The sequence below is a fragment of the Natator depressus genome, chromosome 1 (assembly GCF_965152275.1).
Source record: "Natator depressus isolate rNatDep1 chromosome 1, rNatDep2.hap1, whole genome shotgun sequence".
Lineage (NCBI taxonomy): Eukaryota > Metazoa > Chordata > Testudines > Cheloniidae > Natator > Natator depressus.
In genome coordinates, this window is record NC_134234.1 from 24,471,633 (window position 1) to 24,496,290 (window position 24,658).

General features: G+C 39.3%; 1 protein-coding gene across 3 annotated transcripts in view; it reads right to left on the bottom strand.

Annotated features, from left to right (window-relative positions):
• The window catches only part of GRM5 (glutamate metabotropic receptor 5), a 327,032-nt gene that overhangs the window by 171,916 nt on the left and 130,458 nt on the right, over nt 1-24,658 (bottom strand). For all 3 annotated transcript variants that reach the window (XM_074956402.1, XM_074956392.1, XM_074956409.1), the window contains exon 3: nt 2,139-2,388. In XM_074956402.1, the coding sequence (XP_074812503.1) occupies nt 2,139-2,388 (250 nt within the window). The remainder of the gene's footprint in view (nt 1-2,138; nt 2,389-24,658) is intronic.

Sequence of the window (24,658 nt, forward strand, 5' to 3'; positions counted from 1 at the left end):
TTGGCATTTTCTAAACAAAACCGTTTGATTTTTCAGGATAAAACAACTCTTTGTTCAAAAATTTCCTTTAATTTAATTTGTTTTAAATTAAAAAACATTAAAAAATTGTCAAAATTCGAATAAAACATTTCTGATTTTGTCAAAACAAAATTTTTCACTCAACCCAAAATGATTTTTTTAAAAACTTTTCATTTCACCAAACCTTTCTAAAATTGTTGGTTCAACTCGAAACAATTTTGACATTTTGAAATTGCCAGTGTACTGAAAAATCCCTAATTCACACAGCTCTATTCATAGATGAGCTTGGTATTATCTTGTGCAAGAAAGTGCATAAATCACTCCAACAGAATAGAGCCTTCTTTTTAATCCAAAGCTGTTTACTATTTAGACTTCTAAAATAAACCATCATCTCAACATGCCACCTCTAAAACATTCTTACAACTAGACATGACAACCCCTGAATATAAACAGGAAACATTCTGTATCATTTATCAAAAGTAGGACGTCACTTATATTTAACCTCTCTTTTTTTCCCTTTTCTCTCTCTTTTTTTTAAGATCTACAAGTATATCCATTACATTGACTCTGTCTCACAGTCACTGAGGGCCCATTGGGCATCAAATCCTACTACTTTGCAAATGAGCAACTCTTAATAAAATCAATGGGAGTTTGAGGTTTACATGAACAAAGCACCTAAATGACTTCTGAAAGAGGGACTTAGGTCCTTTTGAAAATTTGAGGCCTGCAACAGAGAAACACCTCCATGTGTTAAGTGTGTAAAAGGAGGTAGAAAGGGTGATGAGCACCCACAAGTCCAACTGAAGTCAATAGATTCTCTGTAAATCAGGCCACAAATGGATGGAATAAGGCAAGGCAACAGAGCAACCTCAATAGGAAAAAAATAGCCATAGTAATGGACTCACATTGGTTGAAGATGCAGAAATAAATAAGCAATTACAGTTATTCAAAAAGGTGTGGCGATTGTTTCGTTCTTGTGATGGGTCAATGAGAGAAGGCAGGAGCCCACGTAGCCATGCTATTCTCCATTGTTCACCATCCAAAGAGGAATAGGCAGCACGGTAAAAAGGGCAGGAAGCGTGACCTGGGAAGTGGATAGAGGCCTAGATTCTACAAGTGACAAGGGCCCAAGCCTCATAGATTCCAAGCCAACTGCACGGAGGTGCTTCCCTTCCACGTTCTTCACAGGCTCACCCTTCCATCGCCCGTACAGCCGGCTTCACTGTCATGTTGCTCTTTTTTTTGCCAGCTGTACAGCATGCTTGTGAACCTGCCAACAGAACCTTCATTCTTCGGGCAGCATATACTCACCTTTCCAATTGCACTTCCTTGGAGGTGGAGCATGTCATAGTCAAGTGGCTGTTCTGAGACCCCCTTCATGTAGGCTGGCACCCCTGCCCTCCAGCACCCAAAGTCCATTAGCTTATGTGGAATGTGTGGCAAACACAGAGGCACACTGCACATACAGCAGTCACCTTTCCTCTTTGTGCAATTACTGTAGTCTCATTTCCTGCTTGATTAATGCAGCTAATATTTTCCTCTCTCTCCTTTCCATGCAGATGGAAGTGAGCATTTGTGCCATGATGACTGACCACCAGATCATATCAAAAAACAGCTGCACACTTTCTTTAGAACAATGCTAATGGAACAGCACTAGAGCCAAAGGAAAATAATCATTCATAAATAATCTCTCCATTTTGAAGAGACTTTTATTTCATTTCCACACAAAGACTAGACCAGCTGTGTCTTAAAACAACATTCAAATCAGCCATAGTTTTAGTTATTAATGGCATCACATTGATATGCATTTTCAAATAATGTAGCAAAAAACAAGGATAACATAAATCAGAAATAATTATCTATATATTACAGCCATTCTCTGAAAAACTGTATTATGCAGCAATACCTTCCAAACACGGACACTGTGTACAGTGTAATGTATACACACAAGCCTCTCTGGTATCTATATCATAGATGACAAAGATTCTGCTAAAATGATATCCTGAACTTCAGGAAACACACACGCACAGTACATAACTTATGTGTGTGTGTGTTTGTGCACATGACCCAGTTGTACTATGCATATCAGTGAACACCTATAATTATACAGGGTTACTCACCTGCCTAGCAGCAAAAACTCTCCAGCCAGACCCAAGCGCCTCATGGCCATTAGCAGCCCTCTCACAGTCATGCCCTCACAGAAGCAAGCAACCACTCTTGCCTTGGGCAGGTGGCTCCTTAGCTTTTTCAACAGCTTGTCAAAACTCTGTTCGCCAGCATTGCTATAGATCTTGTAGGAATGGGCAATGCAGATCCCCTCCTTGCCCGACATATCTTTGAAGGCTTCCATTCCACTCTCACCATAGTTTCCTACATGGAAATAAAAGAAACCCACAAACTGTAAATTAATAGATTAAAATTTCAAGAAGGTTTTCCATATTAGGAAATAAATAAATCAGGTTAAATGCATTGGTATTTTATTGGTGTTTAGATTACTGATGCTAACAAGGTACCATTAAGAAATATTCTTTTTTTAAAAAAAGAGAGAGAACACAATGCTTACAACAAAATGTTTATAAATCACAGAACTAACCTAGCCCTTCAAAGTCTGCTAAATTGACTGAATTAGCTCAGTTGCTTTGAGGTTTTTGGCAGTTTTTAAAAGGTAAAAATAATTGTTCAGAACTAATTGTTTGTTTGTTTTCTTCCTGCTTTAAAATATTCTGAATGTTAAAAATGTTAATTAGCAAAAATGTGACTTTGTAAATAACACAATCTGAAGCATACCAGTATTTTAAACATGCTAATAATGTAGGCGTGGCAAAAGTAATCCTCTGAGGAAAGGTCCTTTTCTGCGCATCTCTAGAGAAAAGGTGGTAAAACTGAAGACACAGAGGTCATGATAAGCTAAAATCCTAGGTTTTGTTTTTGTTTTTTTATTAAAGTAGAAATGTAAATCCAAACCAGAATAGAAGAACTTTCATGCTTTCTCGCATGCTGCCCCTCACGCACAGGAGAAGCTCCTTGTAAACATTCACAACCCCCTGCCCCCTTCATTATCTCTTTCAAATCCTTCCTTAAAACATTCCTTTGCTAAACTTGACCATGATTTGGGCGTTGGTGTCCTGAGACTGAGGCCTAACAAGCAGACCAATATTGTTTCATTGTTTCCTTGTCTCTCTGCCTGTATTCACCTGTTGCTCCTTGTCTTTGATAGCAAGCGCTGTGGAGCTGGGACCATCTCTTTGTTATCCATTCATATGGCATACAGGTCCATGACTGGAGCTATGAGGCACCACCACAGTACAAATAAGAAGAAGACAGTGAGAGACCAGGAAAGTGAGACCGCTGCTGGGAACTGATCCTCAACTCATCTGTGTTAGTGCCTCAGGGAAAGAAACTCTAACCAGGTGCAAACTTTACAGCATATCAGCATAATACAGGAACATACTAAAATAGTGACAATGGAAAGATATTGCATTGAGTGGTTAGAGCTGGATCCGGGAATTTGGACTCATGAGTTTTACTTCGAGCTCTGCCACTGTGTAGCTTTACGACTTTGGGCAAGTCATTTCCAGCCCTCTCCAACTCAGCTAACACATCTATGAAATAAACATCATTTGTATTATGGTAGACTCTTGATGCCTATTATGATAGGCACCATAAATAAACATAATAAGAGACTGGCTCCAGCTTGAAGACCATTCACTCTAAATAGACAGCACAGACAAAGGTTAAGAGAAAGGAAGTATTTTACACAAAGAGAAATGAGGCATAGAGAGATTAAGTGACTTGTGCGTGAAAGGTCATACTGTCAGTTTGTGGCAGAGCCAGGATTTCAACCTAGACCTTCTGGTTTACAGTCTAGAGTTTTAACCACAAAACTACCCTCCCTCCCATATTAGGATTAAAACTGGTCCAAAATCAGAAGTTCTGCCCGATTCAAATCTGGAAGAACAATCAAAATATGATCAATTCTCACAAAACAGAAAGTTCAAAAACTGTTTGATTTTGGAATGTTAAAATGTTTCATTTTGGCTTAGTTCAATGTCAGTTTGTTTTCCTCTAAGCTGCTGTGGTGTCTCATGGACCTGTAGCTTGCATGTCTCATGACCCTTTTTAATCTATGAGCCTGGCTCCTGAGCCAGAATATATCTCTCATGATGTGCCATGGTCATGTGACTCACGTGAGGCAATGCATCAGTTCATCCAGAGGCTGAGACTGCAGTAAATCATGGGAAATGTAGTCTAGCCAGGGAACCCAGCCGACAGACTAAATGGAGATATTAGGTACTCAAACTACAACTCCCATGAGGTCCTGCAGCACTTCAGGCCTACACAAATTAATGGCTAACTGACCCAAAATGAAACATCAAGTTGGTTTGAAAAAATATACATATTTTCGTTTGATTTTCCCAACAGAAAATTGAAAAATTATCAGCGAAATTGTAATTTGTTGATGGGAAATTTTGATTTTGCAGAAACTGCATTTCCATTGAAAAAAACTTTTCAATGGAAAATTTCCAACCAGTTGTAATTCACCTACAGAACTAGCTCTCTTCAAGGTGTAAAACCCTCAACTCCTCAGATGAAAGTGCAAGTACAAACTATTACCTTGAGGCTTGCTCTAAAACTGAGGATAGATTTAACTACAATGCAGCACAAATAGCAGTTTTCTCAATAAATGTCCCAACCATTGACTCTTTTATAATCAAACAAATACTATTATGTCACAAATGTACTGGTCATGTAATATTTCAAGGCCCTGTAATTTTGTTACACCATACAGTAAGTGGTGCCTCATATAAAATGAAAGAAAGTGCTTCAAAATAATGAGGCCACTTACCAAATTATGCAGATTTTCAGCATTCGGAAGAAAAACATCCTGATATTCTAACTCTGAAAGTGACTGAGTTTCCGAGTTGAGAAAACTCTAGCTGTGTGGTATGAGCTTGAGGGAGATTCAACAAAAACAGAATGCAGTTTTGCATCAAGGTTCTTGTACAAATCCACTTGTCATAATCATTGCTGATTAAACTACTTTATTAATTATTCATAGAAAATTCCCCTGTTGTGGAGTACTTTTGATGAGGTATGTATATTTAATTTTAGCTATATTGTAGTAGTAATGAATACACTTTGGTGGAAAACTAATCATTGCTCTTAGATTCCCTTATATCACAAAAACAAATTAGTCTGAATTTCCTTAAAGCCATGTTTCCCCTCCAGGAACAGAAAAACCAGGGAAGGCGGAAAATGTTGTAGGAGGCTATGTGAAGTTTTCATCAAGAATTTCTGCCACACATTTCCTGCAAGGGGAAAGGAGCTGGAGTTTGGGGAGTTCGTGGAAGGAGAGACGCTTGGTAAGTTTTCTCAAAGAAACCAGATTTTACTGATCTATGTGTAGGCTTGGAAGGATTAGATTTTTATTGGTAAGTGTCAGTAAATGTTGATTTCACCCTAAACACCTAAACTAATGAAAAAATATTTCCATCAATAATAATAAAAATTTACAGATAGACAAAGTAAGAAAATGCTGCTTGAAAACTTATTAGAGTTTGATTTAAGGATAATTTACTTTGTATATTTTGGCATGTGATGTTGGTGTGTGCTTTAATGGTTAGAAAGCTTTAACTGTTTGAATCTCAGCATCTACTGTCATTAAATAATTATTGTCTGACCCCGCTTACTGTTCCTCCCACAACTGTGAAAATTTAAGTTACTGAAAATAAAAGAAATGCTTAAAACCCATAATTCTGTGCAACTATGAAAATTGAAATTGTTAAAAGTTTTAAAAATGCTTAAAATTAAACATTGATAATATTGATATTATCCATTGAAATTGCTTTAAAAAACTGAAATGTGGTATCTATGTTGTGGTAGTAATATAAGGGCCACAACCAGGTTGGCCCCATTGTACTAAGCTGCAAGTGGGTTGCCTAGGCGGTGCTCCCTTGTGGCCCCTCAAAGTGTGAATTCCCCAGTTGCGGGTCCCTGTCAGTTGGATGCCACCCTTCATGGGTCTGGCGCCATAATGCCTTAAGCCCTCTGCCTATGACAGACTTAAGTCCCACCCCTTCTGAGGCATCAGAGTCCAAAATGAAAGGAAAATTGTGAACTTCAAACCAGGGTCACCCAAGGATTCATCAGCAGGACCCCGCCCTTCTACTCAGGGCTCGTCTCTCTGTAGCCAGTCCCTTTTGTCGGTCTTCCTGGGACCAGTCATCCCATCCACAAGGAGGCTCACCCTGCTAGCAAGCTGTCTTCGGTTCTTGGCTGGACGAAGGCTTCCCTCACAGAGGAAGAAACAGAGCTCTGCTCTGCTTTCCTGGTCAGCCCCTAACTGAGCTGGGCCTCTTCCATTTAAGTCCCCTCTCCACTCCTGAAAACTGTTGTAGGTAAAGCAGGGTGGGGCCAACCATGTCCACAGGCCCTCATTAACTGCCTTCCTACTAGCATGGGGCCTATCTGCCCTAGCACATAGGCTCTGTCCAAAACATACAAAAATGATAATTCCTTCTCCAAAGAGCTTACACATTAAAAAGATAAGATGTAAATAGATGGGTGCCACAAACTAGTGGGCTGGGGTGGGGGAGGCAGGGTTAGAAGGTGTACACAATTCTTAGCCAATCATTAACAATGATCAAAACTTGTCCCAAGTAAGAAATAGAAGGGAGAAGTCGATTTACTGTTACTTTGTTGCACAATTTAAGTATGTAAGGCTTGTCTACACTTACCGGAGGATCGATGCTGTGGTGATCGATGCATCGGTGTTCAATTAGCAGGTCTTCACAAGACCTGCTAAATTGACCGCCGATCGCTCTCCTGTCGACTCCTGTACTCCACCTGGTCGAGAAGAGTAAGGGGAGTCGATGGGAGAGCGTCTCCTGTCGATGTTGCGTAGTGTGGACCCCGCGGTAAGTAGATCTAAGCTACATCAATTTGAGTTACTCTTTGTAGGCAAGGCCTAAGACTCATACAACCACACCTAGAGATGAATCTGTAATGAGAAACTGGTGGTTTACATTCAAACTCTGTCCCCACTAAACAGTCTCTTCATTAGAGCACTTGAAAACTATGAATCTATATTGTAGCTGACTCTGCACTAGAATGTGGGCCAGCTTTTCATTGGGTGCTGATCTCTTGAAAACGTGGCCAGAAGTGACTGCTGGGGACTTTTGAACATCTGGCTCCTTTTTAATGTGAATAAATGAAAGCTGAGCTCTTTTGAAAATCTGCTTCCATATGTCTCAACATGTATAAATAAATCATGTATTACATCATCTGCTAATGACTTAGCCCTGCCTCTGATTTACAATTTGGTTCAATATAAGGCATGTGCATTACCACCTATGTTATAACTATAACCACCTGCTAGCTCAGCTTCAGCTGGATCAGTACTAGTCACTGTTAAGAAGCTTAAAAAGAACAGATTGTGCTTTTTTCTTTCTCCCCCAAACTCCGGGGATGAAAGTGAATGTAGTACAGTATATAATACTTGGATCTGATAGAAAGGGATCTGGCAAATTACTTTCTACTCCTACTATTCCTTCTGCCCAGTAATTGAGCCAATTAAACCCTCTTAATACAAACCTCTGAGATTTAATCTGCATTATAAGGCAAAAGCAACAAGGGTTTTAGTCTAAAAATAATAAACAAAATACACTGACATCTGCTTCTGTCAGATTAGAGGACACCAATACAAGATAATAAAGAAAGGCTCCATAACTGACTGAAATACTGTGCTGAGAGAATTTTGGTAGAGCCACAAAAATTGTTTTATTGCTTTTTGTCCTAATCTGTAATGCAAATTGTTATCAGACATCTGTCCCATTTTGAAATGAGGCTTAATGCATGGGAACGAAAAAGGAGGCCATTTGGAGAACTTTAAGATATAAAATTGATACAGATGTTGGGGAGAAGTCCAATCACCACAGAGTGTAATTTTACAGGAAAACAGAACGGTCAATCAAGAATGAAGAAATGTATTACACCATTTATTTAGCTAGTGATAATCCTACCTGACATGGGGAGCATATTTCTTTAATCAAGAAGCGCTACCCTTGTTTTTGATAGGTAGGGAGAGATCCTAGTAGAGATTTTCAAAGCAGAACAGCAGATTTAGCCACATATCTTGTACTAATATTCACTGGCTTCCATGAGAGTTAACAAGGTACAGCATCTTGCAGGAGGTATTTGAAGAGCTGTATATATGTATAATGATTTATATATAACTTGGAGCAATGGGAAGAAATTATTAAAATGCAATATGCTGTCTGATTATCAGGACAATCTTCCGGAAAGTCAAGGGTAAATAGGATGTAGAACAGTCTCCCAAAGCGAAATAGTAGAAACCAGTGGTGTAGTTGTAAAACAAAACAAAACAAAAAAGTGGTAAACTTACCTTAACTAAATTCCATATTCCACAAATGAGAAGTGGATAAACTCAGTTTACCCAAGTTTACTCTTGACTACACTGCTGTTAGAAACCTCATCATTTGTGACATTTAAAAGTAGAGTGGGGAAAACACTAGAAAATGTACCAGTGAACTACTGGGTTTCTTCTTGACATGGTTCTATGACTCTTCTTAGGTTTGGCCATTGCTAATAGTAAGGACAGGGCCAGATTTATAAAGGGATCTAAAGAGGCAGATAGGATTACAAAAGAACCTAACTCACACTGAATGTCAGGAAACTCAATAGGAATTAGGTATCTCAACTGCATAGGTGCTTTTGAAAATCCCACTAGGCTCCTATCTGGAACTTTAGGTGCCCAAATACCTTGGTAAAGCTGGACCTTATTTTAGGCTTTGTACAAATATAGATAGATAGATGTAGATATATTCTTAATTTGCATGGAAACATATTATTGTGTTAAACATTTAACCAGCTTCATTTTCAGCAGTGGTACTATTAGTTCTGGTCAGATATGATCAGATAAACATTCTGAAATGTAACTAACTCATCAGCAGCTCTCCGGACAAATAGTGTAAGAGGTTTCCTTGACTCAGTAACTAATCTCCCCTTTGGAGAGGTGAAATCATTTGGCTCAGATTAAATCCAGCAAGCATATTATGTTACTTCTCAAGAGCCAATAAATCCCTACAGATATTCTCTTTCCCTCCCTTCACAATAGCTACCATCCTGAGAGGCAAAGGGATATTTGGACTAATCAATAGGGCTGTATCCAATTAACTAAAAGGATCAAAGGTGATTAATACTAAAAACATGGGGAGGATCAAATGGGACTGTCCTACAGAAAGGTTATCCAGTGAACAAGGTGATCTGCAACTATGGTTGCCAAGCATCCAGGATTGCCCTGGAGTTTCCAGGAGTTAAAAATTAATCTTTAATTAAACATTATGTCATGTAACAAAACTTTCAGGAAATACATCCAACCAAAATTGGCAACCTTATCTGCAACAGCTACAAACATGGTCGGGCTGCTCTGAGTAGCCATGACTGTGGGAGACCTGAGAAATTAATATTATGCCTTAAAGTGCTTTAACAAGTGGTTGCACGTGCCATCAGGCTCTGTTGCTCTGGATGAGTTCTGTTGGAGCACCTGATCCTGAGTTCCAGGGGGACTTTGTTGGTGGAGGTCTCATTGCAAAGCTCTCCATAAACTCAGAACCCACTCATTATTAAAAAGAAAAGGAGTACTTGTGGCACCTTAGAGACTAACACAAGTACTCCTTTTCTTTTTGCGGATACAGACTAACACGGCTGCTACTCTGAAACCACTCATTATTGTCACACAGAAATGGGTGTGACAGAGTGACCTCACCAGGCAGCCTCTGCACACTCTATGCACCAGCCACTGTGCTAGGCCCAAGGATGGTGGTATGGAGAACACTGGAACAGAGCTGCAGTGGGACCATTGTAATCATCTAGTCTGACTTCCTGCTTAACACTGGCCACGGAACTTCCCCCAAATAATTCCTTTGTGAATTAGATCTTTTAAAAAAACATCCAATTTTGATTTAAAAATTGCCAGTGTCAGAGAATCCATCACATCAGTCCTCATATCAATATGACTGCAATTAGAGCTGGACATGAACTGGGTTTTTAGTTTTCTGGGGAATTCCATGATTTTTAAAAAAATCAATTCCAAAAAGGAACAAAATGTGAAAATTCTTGCAAAAAGAAATGGGGGGGGGGAGGGGATCATCCTGTGCAGATCAAAATGTTGACTTTGGATAAAAACTGAAACATTTTGTTATTTCAACTATTTACAAATTTTATATTATCTTATATAAAAAACAATTGAAACAGCATCATTTCAAAATGTAAAATTTTATTGAAATGCCTTCTTTCCATTTTTATGTAGAAATAAACTTTCTTCAAACCAAACATGTTTCCACAAAACATTTTACTTTCAACAAAGCAGGATTTTCATCGAGAAAAACTTCCCACTGTAATATTTCCAGTGAAGTCTAATGGAAATGCTGATCTTCTCCATCTCATGGCATAGGAATTGCTCTTAGCCTAGACATTATCTAAGCCTGGGTATTTTCATGGCTTTTTGAGCTCTCTCCTGTGAGAGGCTTCAGGAACTGGCAGTTTTTTGGTTTGGATTTTTTTTTTTTTTTTGCTGAAGAGATTCTCTGAAGGCTTCTTTCACCCTGGATATAGGGCCAAATGCTGCTTAGCTACAATGGTGTAAATCTGGAGTAATTTCACTGGACTCCCTCTGGATTTATACCAGCATAATTGGGAGCAGAATCAGGCCCTCCCTGTTTATCCTCTGGTGCTCTTCAGCTCTTTGAACTCAGCCCTGAATTGTGACACTGGCAGAGTTTTCTCTTCATAGGGCTGCTGCAGAGGCAGCCACTCAGTTCTCTGTGTGGTGTGGCAGCTTTAGAAACTGGGGATTACCCGGCTGCCTCGTCAAAATAATGAGCATTCAGGGGGAAAGGGGAATCATTAATTTGTTTAAATCTTTGCTTAATTCTATCTAATTAATTGCAACAAATGAGAGCTGGCTTCCCTTCCTGTTGGTTACTCAGACAGGCTGTGCCATGGAGATACATCCATTTCAAAGGCTTTCACGCCCTCCGCAGAACTGAGCAGCCATGGCAATGGAATGATACTTTGAAGAAGCAACTGCATAAATGGGATAGCAGCTAAAGCTGGGCTCTAACAGAGCACAAAGAACAAGGGAGAAACAGTAGGCAACATCCCTATTTGAATTCATTTGAAAGATCTACCTACAACATCCCCAACTCAAACCTTGTCTATTGACTGAAAACCACAAATATGTGGAAATGGAATGCAGTCTAATGGATAAAGCCGGGGATGGGAGCCGAGAAACCAGGGTTTTACTCCTAACTCTGCCTCTGACCTGCTGTGTGACTTTGAGCAAGTCATTTAACCGCTCTGTGACTCAGTTTCCCCTACCACTCTTAGTGTGATCTTTCTATTTAGATTATAAGGTCTTTGTAACAGAGATAATCTCTTACTATGTGTTTGTACAGCACAGTGGGACCACCATCTCAGCTGGGGACTCTGAGCACTAACGTAATAATAATAAATAAAAGGATTGTACACAAAACATTTGATAGATCAGCATGAAATGGGGTTAGTTATTAGAACTGGGCAGAAAAGGGTTGTCCTGTCTCAAAAAACATCTTCAAGTTTTTGAAAAATAAATTCTGTCCCAAATTAGGACAAAATCAAAATCTCAAACATTTTTGCAAGCTGACAATCCAAATAAAAAAAAAGGTTCAGGTCAATTTGGTTTTGTTTTGATAATTTCAAAATGTTTTGTTTCAGTTTTGACCATTTTAAAATCTTATCTTTTTTGGCCATAATTAGCTTAAATTTCCAAAGAAATAGTGATTCTTAACAGGAAATCTGCAATTTTTCATTTAAAAACTGTTGACGCAAAACATTGACAATTACTAAACAATTTTGTCAAAATATTTTTCAAGTCGAGAAATTTGTTGAAACCAACCCTTTCATTAGCATTTCTGTACTTGGCATTTTCCTGTGAAAACAGTTTCATTGAAAAATTCCCAACCATCTCGACTAGTTATTCTTACTTTTAAATGATTATTATTGTCTCTTGTTCATTAAAATATTTCATATTTTTAATGGAGTAACTACATCACATACACTAAACAAAATACAGTACATGAATTGCAACATTCAGATTTAGCTAATTAAATAAAATACATCTGCCCATTATCTCCTTTGGTGATGAGCCATCCTTTTGGGGAAATTACACATCTTTTTTTGGCTACTTTAAATGAATAAAATCTTTCCCTCATTAGAAAACTTTGACCTAGTTCCACAGTTTAATGCATCTAACTTGTGTCTCCTTTTAAAATTGTCACTTCCCAGCTTGAACTTAAATGGAAAGTCTCATTAAAACACTCCTGTTTACTGAGAATCCCCAGAGCAGAATTTACTGAAAATCCCCAGACAAGTCTTGTCAATAGCTTTCCTTGTAGACTAGTCACCTTTGATCACTTTATTAACTAGCTCTAACTACAGCTCTGTAATTCCCTTCTGCCCTGAATAATGGTTGAAGTCCTCCATGGGGCTAACATCTAGCACAAGACTTCAAGCGTGACACCTATTGCAAAAACATGATGGTGTCTCATGCTTTCCTTGTTTATAGTCTAAAGATATTAACAATCATCTGCACTTTCCGTCTGTGTCTGCCCTCCAATCAGGACGTGTGACTGCAGCACAGGTAGACGTATGTACCTGAGCCAAGCTAGCTTTAATCTAGCTAGACCAAAACTAGCTTGGGTAACAATAGCAGTGATAATGTGGTGATGGGCGGGTGTATAAACCTCTAAGGGTATTTTTACCCTGCAGTCCAAGCTGAGACTGCAGTATGTGTAGACATACCAAGCTTGCTTACACCTCGAACAACAATATTAGTGAAGCTTCAGCAGCATGGGCGGCAGAACAGGCTACCTAGGATGACCAGATGTTCCAATTTTATAGGGACAGTCCTGATATTTGGGCTTTTTCTTATATAGGTGCCTATTCCCCCCCACCCCCCTGTCCCAATTTTTCACACTTGCTATCTGGTCACCCTAAGGCTACCCAAATCTCCCTGGAACCCTGGATATGTACTGAAGTGACTAGCCCATACTTTCATCCATGCTGCTGTTGTTTCTCGTGATTTTATTAAACTGTGTGAAACTAATGACTCCACTCCTGTTTATCAAACCAGGCTTGTCTATTGCTTGTAGTTTGTTTCTTTAAGTGGGAGACAGGGCACTTAAATAGGGTGTCATCCCTCTTATGGTAGAAAGTCTTTGTCAAAGAGGAAGGTTTTGTAGCGTTTCATAATTGTGGCCGGACTCAGGATTTGGCTATTCTCTTCTGGAATAAATCCTCTAAACTCAGAACACTTTGTCCCTAGCTGTTGCATCCTTCATCCAGAATTTTGTGATCTGCCTTGTTCCAGAGGAGAGCAATGGTTCATCGACTGGAATTTGGGCTGTAATATAGCTGCGGTGTGGTCCACTACTCGCTTTCTATCTCAGTGAAAATCAGCTCCCTTCACAGGCCAGTTACTTTGTGTCTATAGAGTGTTGCAGACTGGAACACGGATACCTGTCAAATTCACTTATATTATTCATAGAGCTGGTCGGGAATTTTCCATCAGATAACCATTCTGACAGAAAATGCCATTTCCACAAAACCAAATGTTTCCACAGAAAAATCTTACTTTTGCCCAAATTTGGAAAATCAAAATTAAGTGTTTTGTTTCAGGTCCATTTCACACAATTCAGAATATTTCATTTTGTTGAAATGACCCAAAATGTTTCATTTCAAATCAGTTCAATACAATATTAAACTCCATTTCCCTATGAGTGCATGTCTTATGGGAGCTGTAGTTTGAACCCCCTACTCTATATGGGCCAAGCTGCCTGAAAGACTGTGTCCCATAATGCAATGTGGAGTTCCCTCTGACCAAGCTATGTGTGGTGCACCGCAGTTACATGCTGGGAGATGTAGTCCAGCCAGGGAGTTTGGGGGCATCACGCTCCCAAACTACAATCCCCACAAGGTTTAATATTGGAATGACTCAAAACCGAGCATTCTGGTTCATTTCAACAAACAAACAAAACATTTCAATTTCAGGAATGTCAAAATATTCTGTTTCAGTCAAAAATGTCAAAATGAAATGTTTCAACATTTCCAAATTGAATTATTTTGGAATTTTTGTTCTGTGAAAATTTTTTAAATTTCAACTTTTTGTCCCAATTTGCAATGAAAACAGAAGTTGAAAGGTTGGATTTTACTGTGGGATGGAAATTCCAAATTTTGCTCAGCTCCAATTGTTAGTTCTTAACTCTTTTTGGTAGCTTGTAGCTTTTATATACCTAGCATACTCGGGTGCCCTCATTACTGTAGAATCTGAGCATCAAACCTGATCAAATTGCTTTGAGTCATGTTCACGTTTGCTTATTGTGTTAATGGCTGAATCGTATTTATTATATCTATAGTCATGCTAAATGTCTATTTTAAGCAACATCTGAGACCATTAAAGCTATTGTAGAAGGTGACGAGGACTCTCCATGTTAAAACAGAGAAAATGTTAATTTTATGTTTAACTGATTATATACAATTTTATTTAATGTGTTCATTTTGGGCAAATTTGGGTTTGATTATTCTCCTGATTTGAATTGTGTGCGAATTTGGTAGTGCATTGAGGTCTCATAAGAGTCTGCACATATCTAGAGTGACAACTGGACGGTAAAGTTGCACTCACTTGAATTTCGCAGAAGTGTTGATCAAAAGATTTTGAAAGAGTTAATATGAAGAATCTTGGGAGATATTACTGGTGCTTAAGAAAAATTGTGGAGGAAGAAATTTCTCTTATAAAGAGAACCTATGCCTGAATATTGAAAGAGTGCTGGGTTGGTTTTGACAAAATTGTCTCAGGTCCAGAATGGGATTTCTGGTCAAAACACACACCAAAATATCCCCGAAGAGCAGGCATTTTGAGTTAGGCAGAGCAGGGACTTGAATCAGGCTCTCTCACATCCCAGATGAGTGTCCGAGCCACTAGGCTACTAGCTGTTCCGGTTTGGGACTTGGTTTCTCTCTCACTCACACTCTCTCACAGCTTTGACAAAACAGCATATTTCAATGAAAAAATATTTGGATGAAAATGCTCTGACCAGCTCTAGTTTTGACCACTCGGGCCTGCACTCCAATCAGTTACCTACAGGCAAAAGGCTTGGCGGATTAAAATTAATCCCACTTCATTCTATTTTGGAACAGCATATATTGATGTTGTTTTCTCTTTTCCATTCATTTAGTTATTGTGTCATATATCTTTATGCACAAACATTCTCTCCAAGAACATTCCCCAGAACAAAAAATGCCAAGTGCTGCCACTCCTGGTGCCGGGGTGGGGGATGGGGAGATGTGGGGGGGGGCAGCAATCAAGGCAACTGATCTACATGTTCCTGATCATATAGTCCAGTTGGCATCACACTGCGTGCAGCAGCATTTGCAAGATCAATTTTGACACTTGGCGTAGCAGATTAATGAATGCTCAAGACAGTTGTAAAGATGGATCAATATCAACTATGATCATTTAGCCAGATCTAACCAACAACTACCATTTTAATTGTCATTTACTCCCAGGATAGTACTGACACCAAAACAGAGGTGCTCTGGGCCAGTTTTACTGCTTTATTTCTTGCCACTTGCAGCACCAGCCCTCGAAGGAAAGCCATTCGACAAAAGATTTACAGACAGCAGCCCAGCAGACAGGTTTTGCCTGCGGGTGCATAAAAGATGAATGCTGTTTTTCAGAAAACTTTGGCCTCTCCTGAAAAAGTATGTGACGCAAAAGCCTTTTGTCCACATAGCAGATGGCCGAAATGACCATCAGAATTGATACTCCTTTAGCCTCTGAAATGCTTGAGCGAAGATGAGATGATCGTTTCATATGACGTGCTTAACTGTCATCTGTCTTATTTGACATCTTCATTAATGATCTCAAAGAAGGAGTAAACAGCATGTTAATGAAACTTTCAGATGACACTGAAGGCTGAGAATGCCAATTAGGACAGAGAGTTATTACAATGGAGTAACATTGGGTAGAAAGTTTAAAAACCCTAAATTCCACATATAAAACTGCAATTAAAACATCTGTGGGAAATAATCCAAGATGTATTTATTGTCAATATGTGAGGGACACCTGGAGCAGCAGAAATTAGGGATTACAGCAAATGGGACATAACTTTGCAATGAGATATGGCTCAAAAATGTCCATTAGCACTGCAGGGTGCATCTTAGCATGAAGAAGGAATATAAGAGTCCCTTTCTATATACTGAAAGAGTGAACTAAGTAGAACTTCATTAAATTACAAATAAGAAGGGGGCAGGGAATATGATAATTGCCTACAAATATTTGAAGGCTGTACGCACCAAGCAGAGAGAAGAATGATTTGGAATAGAAAACAGGTATGTAATCAGAAGTAACTGGATGGATGGATGGAGGATAGAAAGAAAAAAAAGATAGAAATGTAGGTAAAAAGAAAAAATATCCCGACCATGCCATACCACGTTGTGGAATGGTCTCCTGAGTGAAGTGATAGATCCCTTATCACATGGGACTTCTAAAGCTAGACTACAGAAAACACTTGAAAATATAGTGGAAGGGAAATCCTGTCTTTCCTGCAAAGGAAACAGATCAGCAACAGTCCTGGAGCAGAAAATGTAATCCACAGTATTCAGGTAATAATAGTAACCAAAAGCATTTCCATTAAAAGCACATTTCTTAACTGCTAGTCATCTGGAGGATTCTAAACTATTTCTGCAGTTAAGAGGAGATGCTGAATACAGTGAATTGAGAATCTTGATTCCAAACATGATTATTTTTCTGCACCAGTTGCAACAGCAAAATTGCAACAGTCCTATTTGGCTGTCAACTGCTTTTGTCTGGAGTGAGACGCAGCAAGTTGCTTAAGCATCATTATGTGGAGTTCATAGAGTTCCCAATTATATTAAATACAAGAACAAAGAGATCCTGTGAATTAAGAACAATCTGTCACATGGAACTGAAAAGGGCAATGAAGCGTCACTGCAGGTATTTAAAATTTATTCCCCCCCAAAAATGTGATAACCACTAACTTTAGAACAAGACAATCTGCAAAAGAGAAAAATCATTCTTCCCCAGCCTGAAAAACTTCAGCACAAAAAAAATTTACAAGAGCGTTACTTAGATTTGGGGCAAGGACCATCTTTTTATTCTATGTTTGTACAGTGCCTAGCATCAGTCAATGACTGATGACGGGGGCTCCTATATGCTAGGTACTGTTCAAAGCCAAATAACACTAATACTTGAAACAGGAGGGAAAAACTGGAGAAAAAATATAAAGAAGATCATCATTAAAAAGTCAATGTTACCCCCAAAATGCACACAATTATTGCCTACTCTAAGCAGAGCTTAAACAATCAGTGGTGTGGTAACACTGTGTGGTAACTGTTGGCAAAAGCTGAAGATTAATGGCAACATCTGTGTGCATGTATATGTAACCCACACACCTTCTGGGTGTGGTGTTCTGTCCCATCTAGTGGCACCAAGACCACTTAGAGAGAGAGAAAATGGGTCTGCCCTACAGCCTTAGCTAAGAGCCAGTTGGCTTTTAGCTCATGCTGTAGAGGTTCATGCACTAAGCTCCCAAGGTCCCCGATTCGATCCTGCCCACTAATGACCAGGGTCTGTTGGTGTTACATATTCACGCACACACACAGCACTAATTTTCACCAGAAAAATACATCAAGGTTAGCTACCTCACTGTGGGCTGACATTGACCCATGACATTGAGGTAGAAGGAGTTAACCTGCATCTTCACTAGAGAAAAGGTTGAAGCGTACATGGAAGTAGGCTACATTGAGGTAGCTAACATTGATTTATTTTCCGATTGTGGGGGCACAGGCTGTGCTACAAAAGATTTCTCCTCCATTCATCTCTAACACTCTTTCACAGCTTTATTGTCAGCCTTATTTGTTCAAGACCACTAGCTTGCAAAGCTCTTGACACCATTATGGACCTGGTTAGACGCCTGATGTCGAGTTTAATACAAACATCCATCATCAGTGAAGCTGTTTCATTGCAAAATGTCACTTACGCAAACCTCTAGGGTGAATTCCAGAAAAGCCATTTTGTGAGAGACAGCTCCAGAGATGATCTATTGCCTTTGAATACTGTCTAGAAAGAAGTTACAATTCTGCCTAGGACTCCGGCCCTAGATTATATTCCATCTGAATTTCCTATCAGCGATGAAACACAGGGCAGGATGCTCTTCAGATGAAAATATATACTGGAAACACTGTGTTGGTTCCAGATATTCAGTGTGATCATGAAAAAATCAAGCCATACCATAGCACCCTGGTCCTGGTGCAGGGTTAACTGGTGCAGGGTTAAATTCAATCTTTTTATAAGGCTGTCACCTTATGAAATTAGTTGTATGTGTATAAAGGAGGCACAGACATGGAAAGAGAAGATGGGAGAGAGGAGGTTTGCAATTATTTATTTACCTCATTAAAAGTGTGGCACTTTAGCCCACAGTCAGAGTAACTCACCACGCTTGTCTATCTGCTGCCTATTCCCTCCTCTATTTTTCCTTTCACATGGGCTTTTAGCTGTAGGTAGGTAGTTACCAGTTAGATACGCTTCTGACTGGTAACTATCTACTACCAAGAATTAACCTTGGCATGAACGTTGGCAAAGCACATGGCTTCTTCAAGACTGGAGATCTTGTCATTGTACTTACAAGATGGCGCCCTGGGTCCGGCTACACCAGCACCCTGCATGTGGTGCCAGTTCCATGAACATAACTCTCAAACTCTCCCCAGCAACACCTTCCCTCTCCCCCACTTTCTTCTCCTCTGCTCTACCCCCTTGCCTTAGGCTGGCAATTGCTTGCAATGTTATCTGTGTGTAGAGTAGATATAGGTTACTAAACATCACCAAATGCAGCAGCCGGGAAGGAGGACCTTTGTCACTCTAAAAGAATACTTGAAATGTTTTAGTTTTTGAAAAGTAAATGACCTTTTTTCCCTAAGGTGATTCTGCCCTGAAGTAGTTGGGAGTTGGTATAGGAAATTCCTGCATGGTGACTGAACTTGTGCTGCTCATCGCCCTCTATGTAGACTGGATACTGTCTTAAGGGTGAATACAAGGTTAATTTATATGCTTCACTGGCCCACCTTTGAATATTATTAGCATTGCAGTAGCCCCTGGGGGTCCAGCTGAGATCACAGCACCATTTTGTGCTAGACACTGTATAGACCCTGCTCTGAACAGCTTACAATCTAAATAGAAAAGAGAGAAAGGTCTTTATACCAGAAGCTGATCTAACCTTAGTTTTGGAGAGGCACCACCACTCCCTGACTTGTAGACTGCCAGGGTCTAAGAATGCTGTAGAGCAATGATTCTCAACCAGGGGCACACATAACCCTGTGAGTACATGGAGGTCTTCCAGGGGTTGCATCAGCTCATCTAGATATTTGCCTCATTTTACAACCGGCTACATAAAAAGCACTAGTGAAGTCAGTACAAACTAAAATTTCATATGGACAATGACTTGTTTATTCTGCTCTATATACTAAGCACTGAAATGTAAGTACAATATTTATATTCAAATTGATTTATTTTATAATTCTATGGTAAAAATGAGAAAGGAAGCAATTTTTAGTACTAGTGTGCTGGGACACTTTTGTATTTTTATGTCTGATTTTGTAAGCAAGTAGTTTTTAAGTGAGGTGAAATTGGGGGTACGCAAGACAAATCAAACTCCTGAAAGGGGTACAGTAGTCTGGAAAGGTTGAGAGCCACTGCTGTAGAGGAACTGCTGTCCCCCACAATTGAGCTGTTTATTGGTCTTTTATCTCACCACCTGGAAAGCAGCTAGTTAGATACAAGTAGGGCTATGCCTGACTTCCTTCAAGGAGCCATCCCACCCCAGTTGTTTTTGAAAATCTGTCCATATACGTATGTGAGCATGTTGTCCTCTATTGGCTGGTTGCAATTTAGGGGGAAAAAACATAAAGGTCCTCCACCAAGTAATAGAGGACAGAGAAATTCCTTTAATCACAGCCTGTTTTAGGAGTTTTAGGCCCAGATCTGAAGATGTGAATAATTTATTACAGTGTGGCTAGTAGCCTCTCTGTTGCTGAGATTGCAACCAAGGTCTCATAATAAGTCAGATTTTGATCTCATAATTCAAATGAAAATCAACCCCTCATAGTTGGAACTCTTTAAGAGTAAGTTTCACTGGCAACTAGGATTTGTTCTGGTTATTTTTAATAAATTGAGCAAGGATTGGTTAAGATTAGAAGACTTTAAAATTGCTTTCTTCTTTTACATTTTTGAGGCATCTAACATTACTGCGCACAAACTTGGCAGTGTAGACAGGGCCTAATGTTTGTTTTCTCTCTTTTTCCAGCCCAATGAAATCACATTATAAATTAAAATTCAAGACATATGTTGGTTTTATTGACTGTATCCATGTAAATTTCATTATTATTTTTTAATTCACCTACAGAGCTTTGAGACCACAGTGATACATACTTTATAAAAACAGAAAGATTAAAAGAGGATTAGATTTTTGACACTGACTCATGCAATCCGCTGTCTTCAAGGACAAGAAGAGTAAACTGTTTAAGAAATTCCCATTATTTGAAAATCAGACATAATTATCGGAAATCGAGGCTGATGGAGAAAACATGCTGACAAACTATATCTCCTCCAACAGTCCATGTCAACAATTAAATCTTTGATATTTTCGCATAGTGAGACTTGAGTTGTTCATAGGACTTGTGAAAGCCCTTTACACAGAATTTCACTCTTACGGTACAAAGACACTGGAGCTGACATATTGCCTGTACAGAGTGCACAGTCACTGACAAAGTCTTTTTGACAAAGCAAGGCAAAGATACTGGGAGTGACATACTGTCTGTTGGCTGTACAATTTCCTTCAAAGAATCTTCTCCCAAAAATATCAGAGTTAGAAAAGGAATATGGACTACTTACAAACTCTTATTTTAATAAATTGATGACCCTTCCAACCTATTTATTTTCCATTTTAAAAGCTTTCTATTCATTTACCTGAACACATTTTTTTTTAAATAAAGCTATTAAACAATTCCTGGGAAAGTTAAACTCCCAGAAACTTCACTACAAAACCAGCTGATGTTGCTATGTAGTAACATAGTTTTCCAAAAACCTAGCTCTTAGGCAAGGAAATTCAAAGATTTTCAGCCCAGAAGGGACCACTGGATTATCTGTTCTAATCTCCTGTATATCCCAGGCCATACCTTGCTACCCTTGTATTGAGCCTGATAACCTGGACTAACTAAAGCAGATCTTCCAGACAGGCAACCAATCTTGATTTGAAGTTATCAAGAGATGGAGAATCCACCACTTAGTTCCCTTGGTAGTTTGTTCCAGTGGTTAATCACCCTCACTGTTAAATGAACGTTTATCTCAGATCTTATACTGCCCATATAATAAATCAACATTTACTTACCTTTTTCAAAGAAATGCAAGTAATAGGTCTGGTGGGTATGGATTTGACAAGCTCAGTTATAAAGACATATTGAACCACATCTGCTTTTTTAATTGGCCAGTCTGCTTTAATGAAGTGTTTGGTAAAAAGACACAATGTGGAATTTGATGTTATGAAACTTATTAACGTTTCAACCTGGGCATAGCCAGCCACTGAAAACTGTAGAGTTGACTGCTCAAATGTAACAAGAATTAATGCCCACAATGTGAAGGTATCATAGTGTGATAATCTTAGTGTGAAATAGATTTGAGTTTAAGTAATGATGCTCCCAGCTGGACTGATTCCAAAATTAGTGCAGAAAACAGAATGCTTTCTGATCCAGAGCCAGATAGTTGGTCACTGCCTTGAACACATGCTCCCTGTGGAATGTACTGTGTGAAAGGAGGAACGCTAGTTAATCGGATTTACAAAGCTGCGTGTAATATTTCTGCGCCATAGATTTCCAATTTGTTATCAGCAGCTTTAATTTGCTGACAAATATGTTTCAGAAGAGATTTATACTTGTTTTTGTTGGTACATACAAGAAGAGCTACTTTGCATAGCCACATATCCCCTTGGCATGTGGAATGGTTTGTAATTCTGAAGGGTACGCGAATAATTTAATTTGGTAATTTAAACCAAAAGTTAGATGTTAGATGGGGTGGGATCTGAGTTACCCAGGAAAGAATTTTCTGAGGTATCTGGCTGGTGAATCTTGCCCATATGCTCGGGGTTTAGCTGATCGCCATATTTGGGGTCGGGAAAGAATTTTCCTCCAGGGCAGATTGGAAGAGGCCCTGGAGGTTTTTTGCCTTCCTCTGTAGCATGGGACATGGGTCACTTGCTGGAGGATTCTCTGCTCCTTGAAGTCTTTAAACCACGATTTGAGGACTTCAATAGCGCAGACATAGGTGAGAGGTTTTTCGCAGGAGTGGGTGGGTGAGATTCTGTGGCCTGCGTTGTGCAGGAGGTCGGACTAGATGATCATAATGGTCCCTTCTGACCTTAGTATCTATGAATCTATGAATAAGCCAATATAAATTAGCTTCATAAGTGAAAACACTGTTATCATGGTCCTTAAGCTTCAAACCTCTGCAGTGATGCCCATTGCCTGAAAGTGACGGGATCTGCATGTAAGTAAAATGTTTAGAATTTATTATCTCCCAGATGGCTAACACTCTGGGTGATGCTATACTTTGCTCGTGGGTATGGTCCCTTGATAAGGCTTATCCTCATTATGCTGCTTTTCCTCTCTATAGAAGCAACTGATATCAATACTCAGTTATGATATGAATCATCCACATTGGGAGCTGTGACTAGTATCCTTGTCCTTCAGGTATCCTTGTCCTACAGAACCAAACAGCTTTCTAATCTAAGCTAAAGGAAACTTCTTTCCCCCCACCCCACCCCATCAGTAGAATAGGTCTCTATTCAATCCTTTGAGCTTGCCACTACACATCAGCTACCTATGCGCACACACACACTCACACAGACAGAGATCAAGCAGTATATTACAATGTGACAATGTTCTATCATGAACAAACTGTAAACCATCAGGATGATTCTGTTCAATCTTATCTCTACTCTGAAAATCTCATAAATACAAACTTTCCCATGAGATCTTGCAGCATAAAGTTTGGACAAGACTGGACTGCTAGCATTATCTGGAAACGAAGAACCTCATGTTTCAAAGCAAACACTGACAGACCTGATGCAGTCAGGAAGAAATCTCATTTTACCAATCCCATGTAGGGGTATGCATATTTGGCTAAAGGTATTATGGGGTTTCTTCTCCTTCCTCTAAACTATTGATGATTACAGGTGGCAGGATGGCAAACAAGACTGACCAGTGGTTGGATCTAGCATAGAAAACCCTGTGCAAAAGTGTAAAGGCAACCCAACCCCCAAAAAGGAAGAAAATTAATATATATTAGAACCTCAAGAAAGTTCAATTTGCTTTACTGCATGACGATTTGGGTCAATATTATCTGTAACCTAGCTTTGACTTGTCTCTAGCTGATCGTGTCAGTGTCAGCTACTCTACTGTGTCGTGACCTGCTGTTTTACTGTTATTCGTATTTGTTTGTATTAGAGTATCACATAAAGACTCCAGCAAGAATCCGGGCCCCGCTGCACTATGTACTGTGCAGACAAGTGAAATATATCTTCAGGCTAAGAGAGCCCGCAATACAGGATTATGACAAGGTGCAACAGATGGAAGAAACAGACAAAAGTCTGAGTGGGAGGGATGAGGAAACGGTAAGATGAGCATGTTTTGCAAAATAATCAGCATTTCTTTGCAGCATTTTTCCAGAAGCCCAAGTCACGTTCGAAGACCCAAAGGTGCTAGCTGTTGGACAAACAAAAGAAGACAGTCCCTGCCTTGAAGGTCTGGCACTTTTTTGCACAATATAATATTCTTGGTACTTTATACCTTTCTTAAACAAATATTTTTCAAACACTGTAAATCTCGTTCAGTTTAGAATACATCTCATAACTCCAGTATTTAGAGTCACGAAGGAATTCCAAGGGGGATTACTTATGCAGACTAATATTTCAGGTGGTTCCATCTGATTTCTTACCCATTCTTATGTACAGCAACCTACCTTCCTGCAATTCTCTCTTATCTTCAGCCTTACTGATCCAAGCCCAATGAAATCTCTGCACTATTTAAATAAAAATCTAGCCTGGAAAATCATGCTCATTTAAAAGGTTGTCGATTCATAAATTCTAAGGCCAGAAGGGACCACTGAGATCATCTAGTCTGATCTCCTGCATAACACAACCATAGAACTTCCACAAATTAATTCCTGTTTGAGCAAGAGCATATCTGTTACAAAAACAGCCAATCTTGATTTTAAAATTGCCAGTGATGGAGAATCTACCACACCCTTTGTTAAATTGATGGTTAATTAACCTCACTGTTTTCCAGTCTTATTTCCAGTCTGGATTTGTCTAGCTTCAACTTCCAGACGTTGGATTTTGCTATACCTTTGTCTGCTAGATTTATAGGGTACATCTACATAGCAAAAAAACCACCATTGCAGCAACTCTCAGAGCCCAGGTCAAACGGCTTGGGCTCATGGGGACCACGCTAAAGG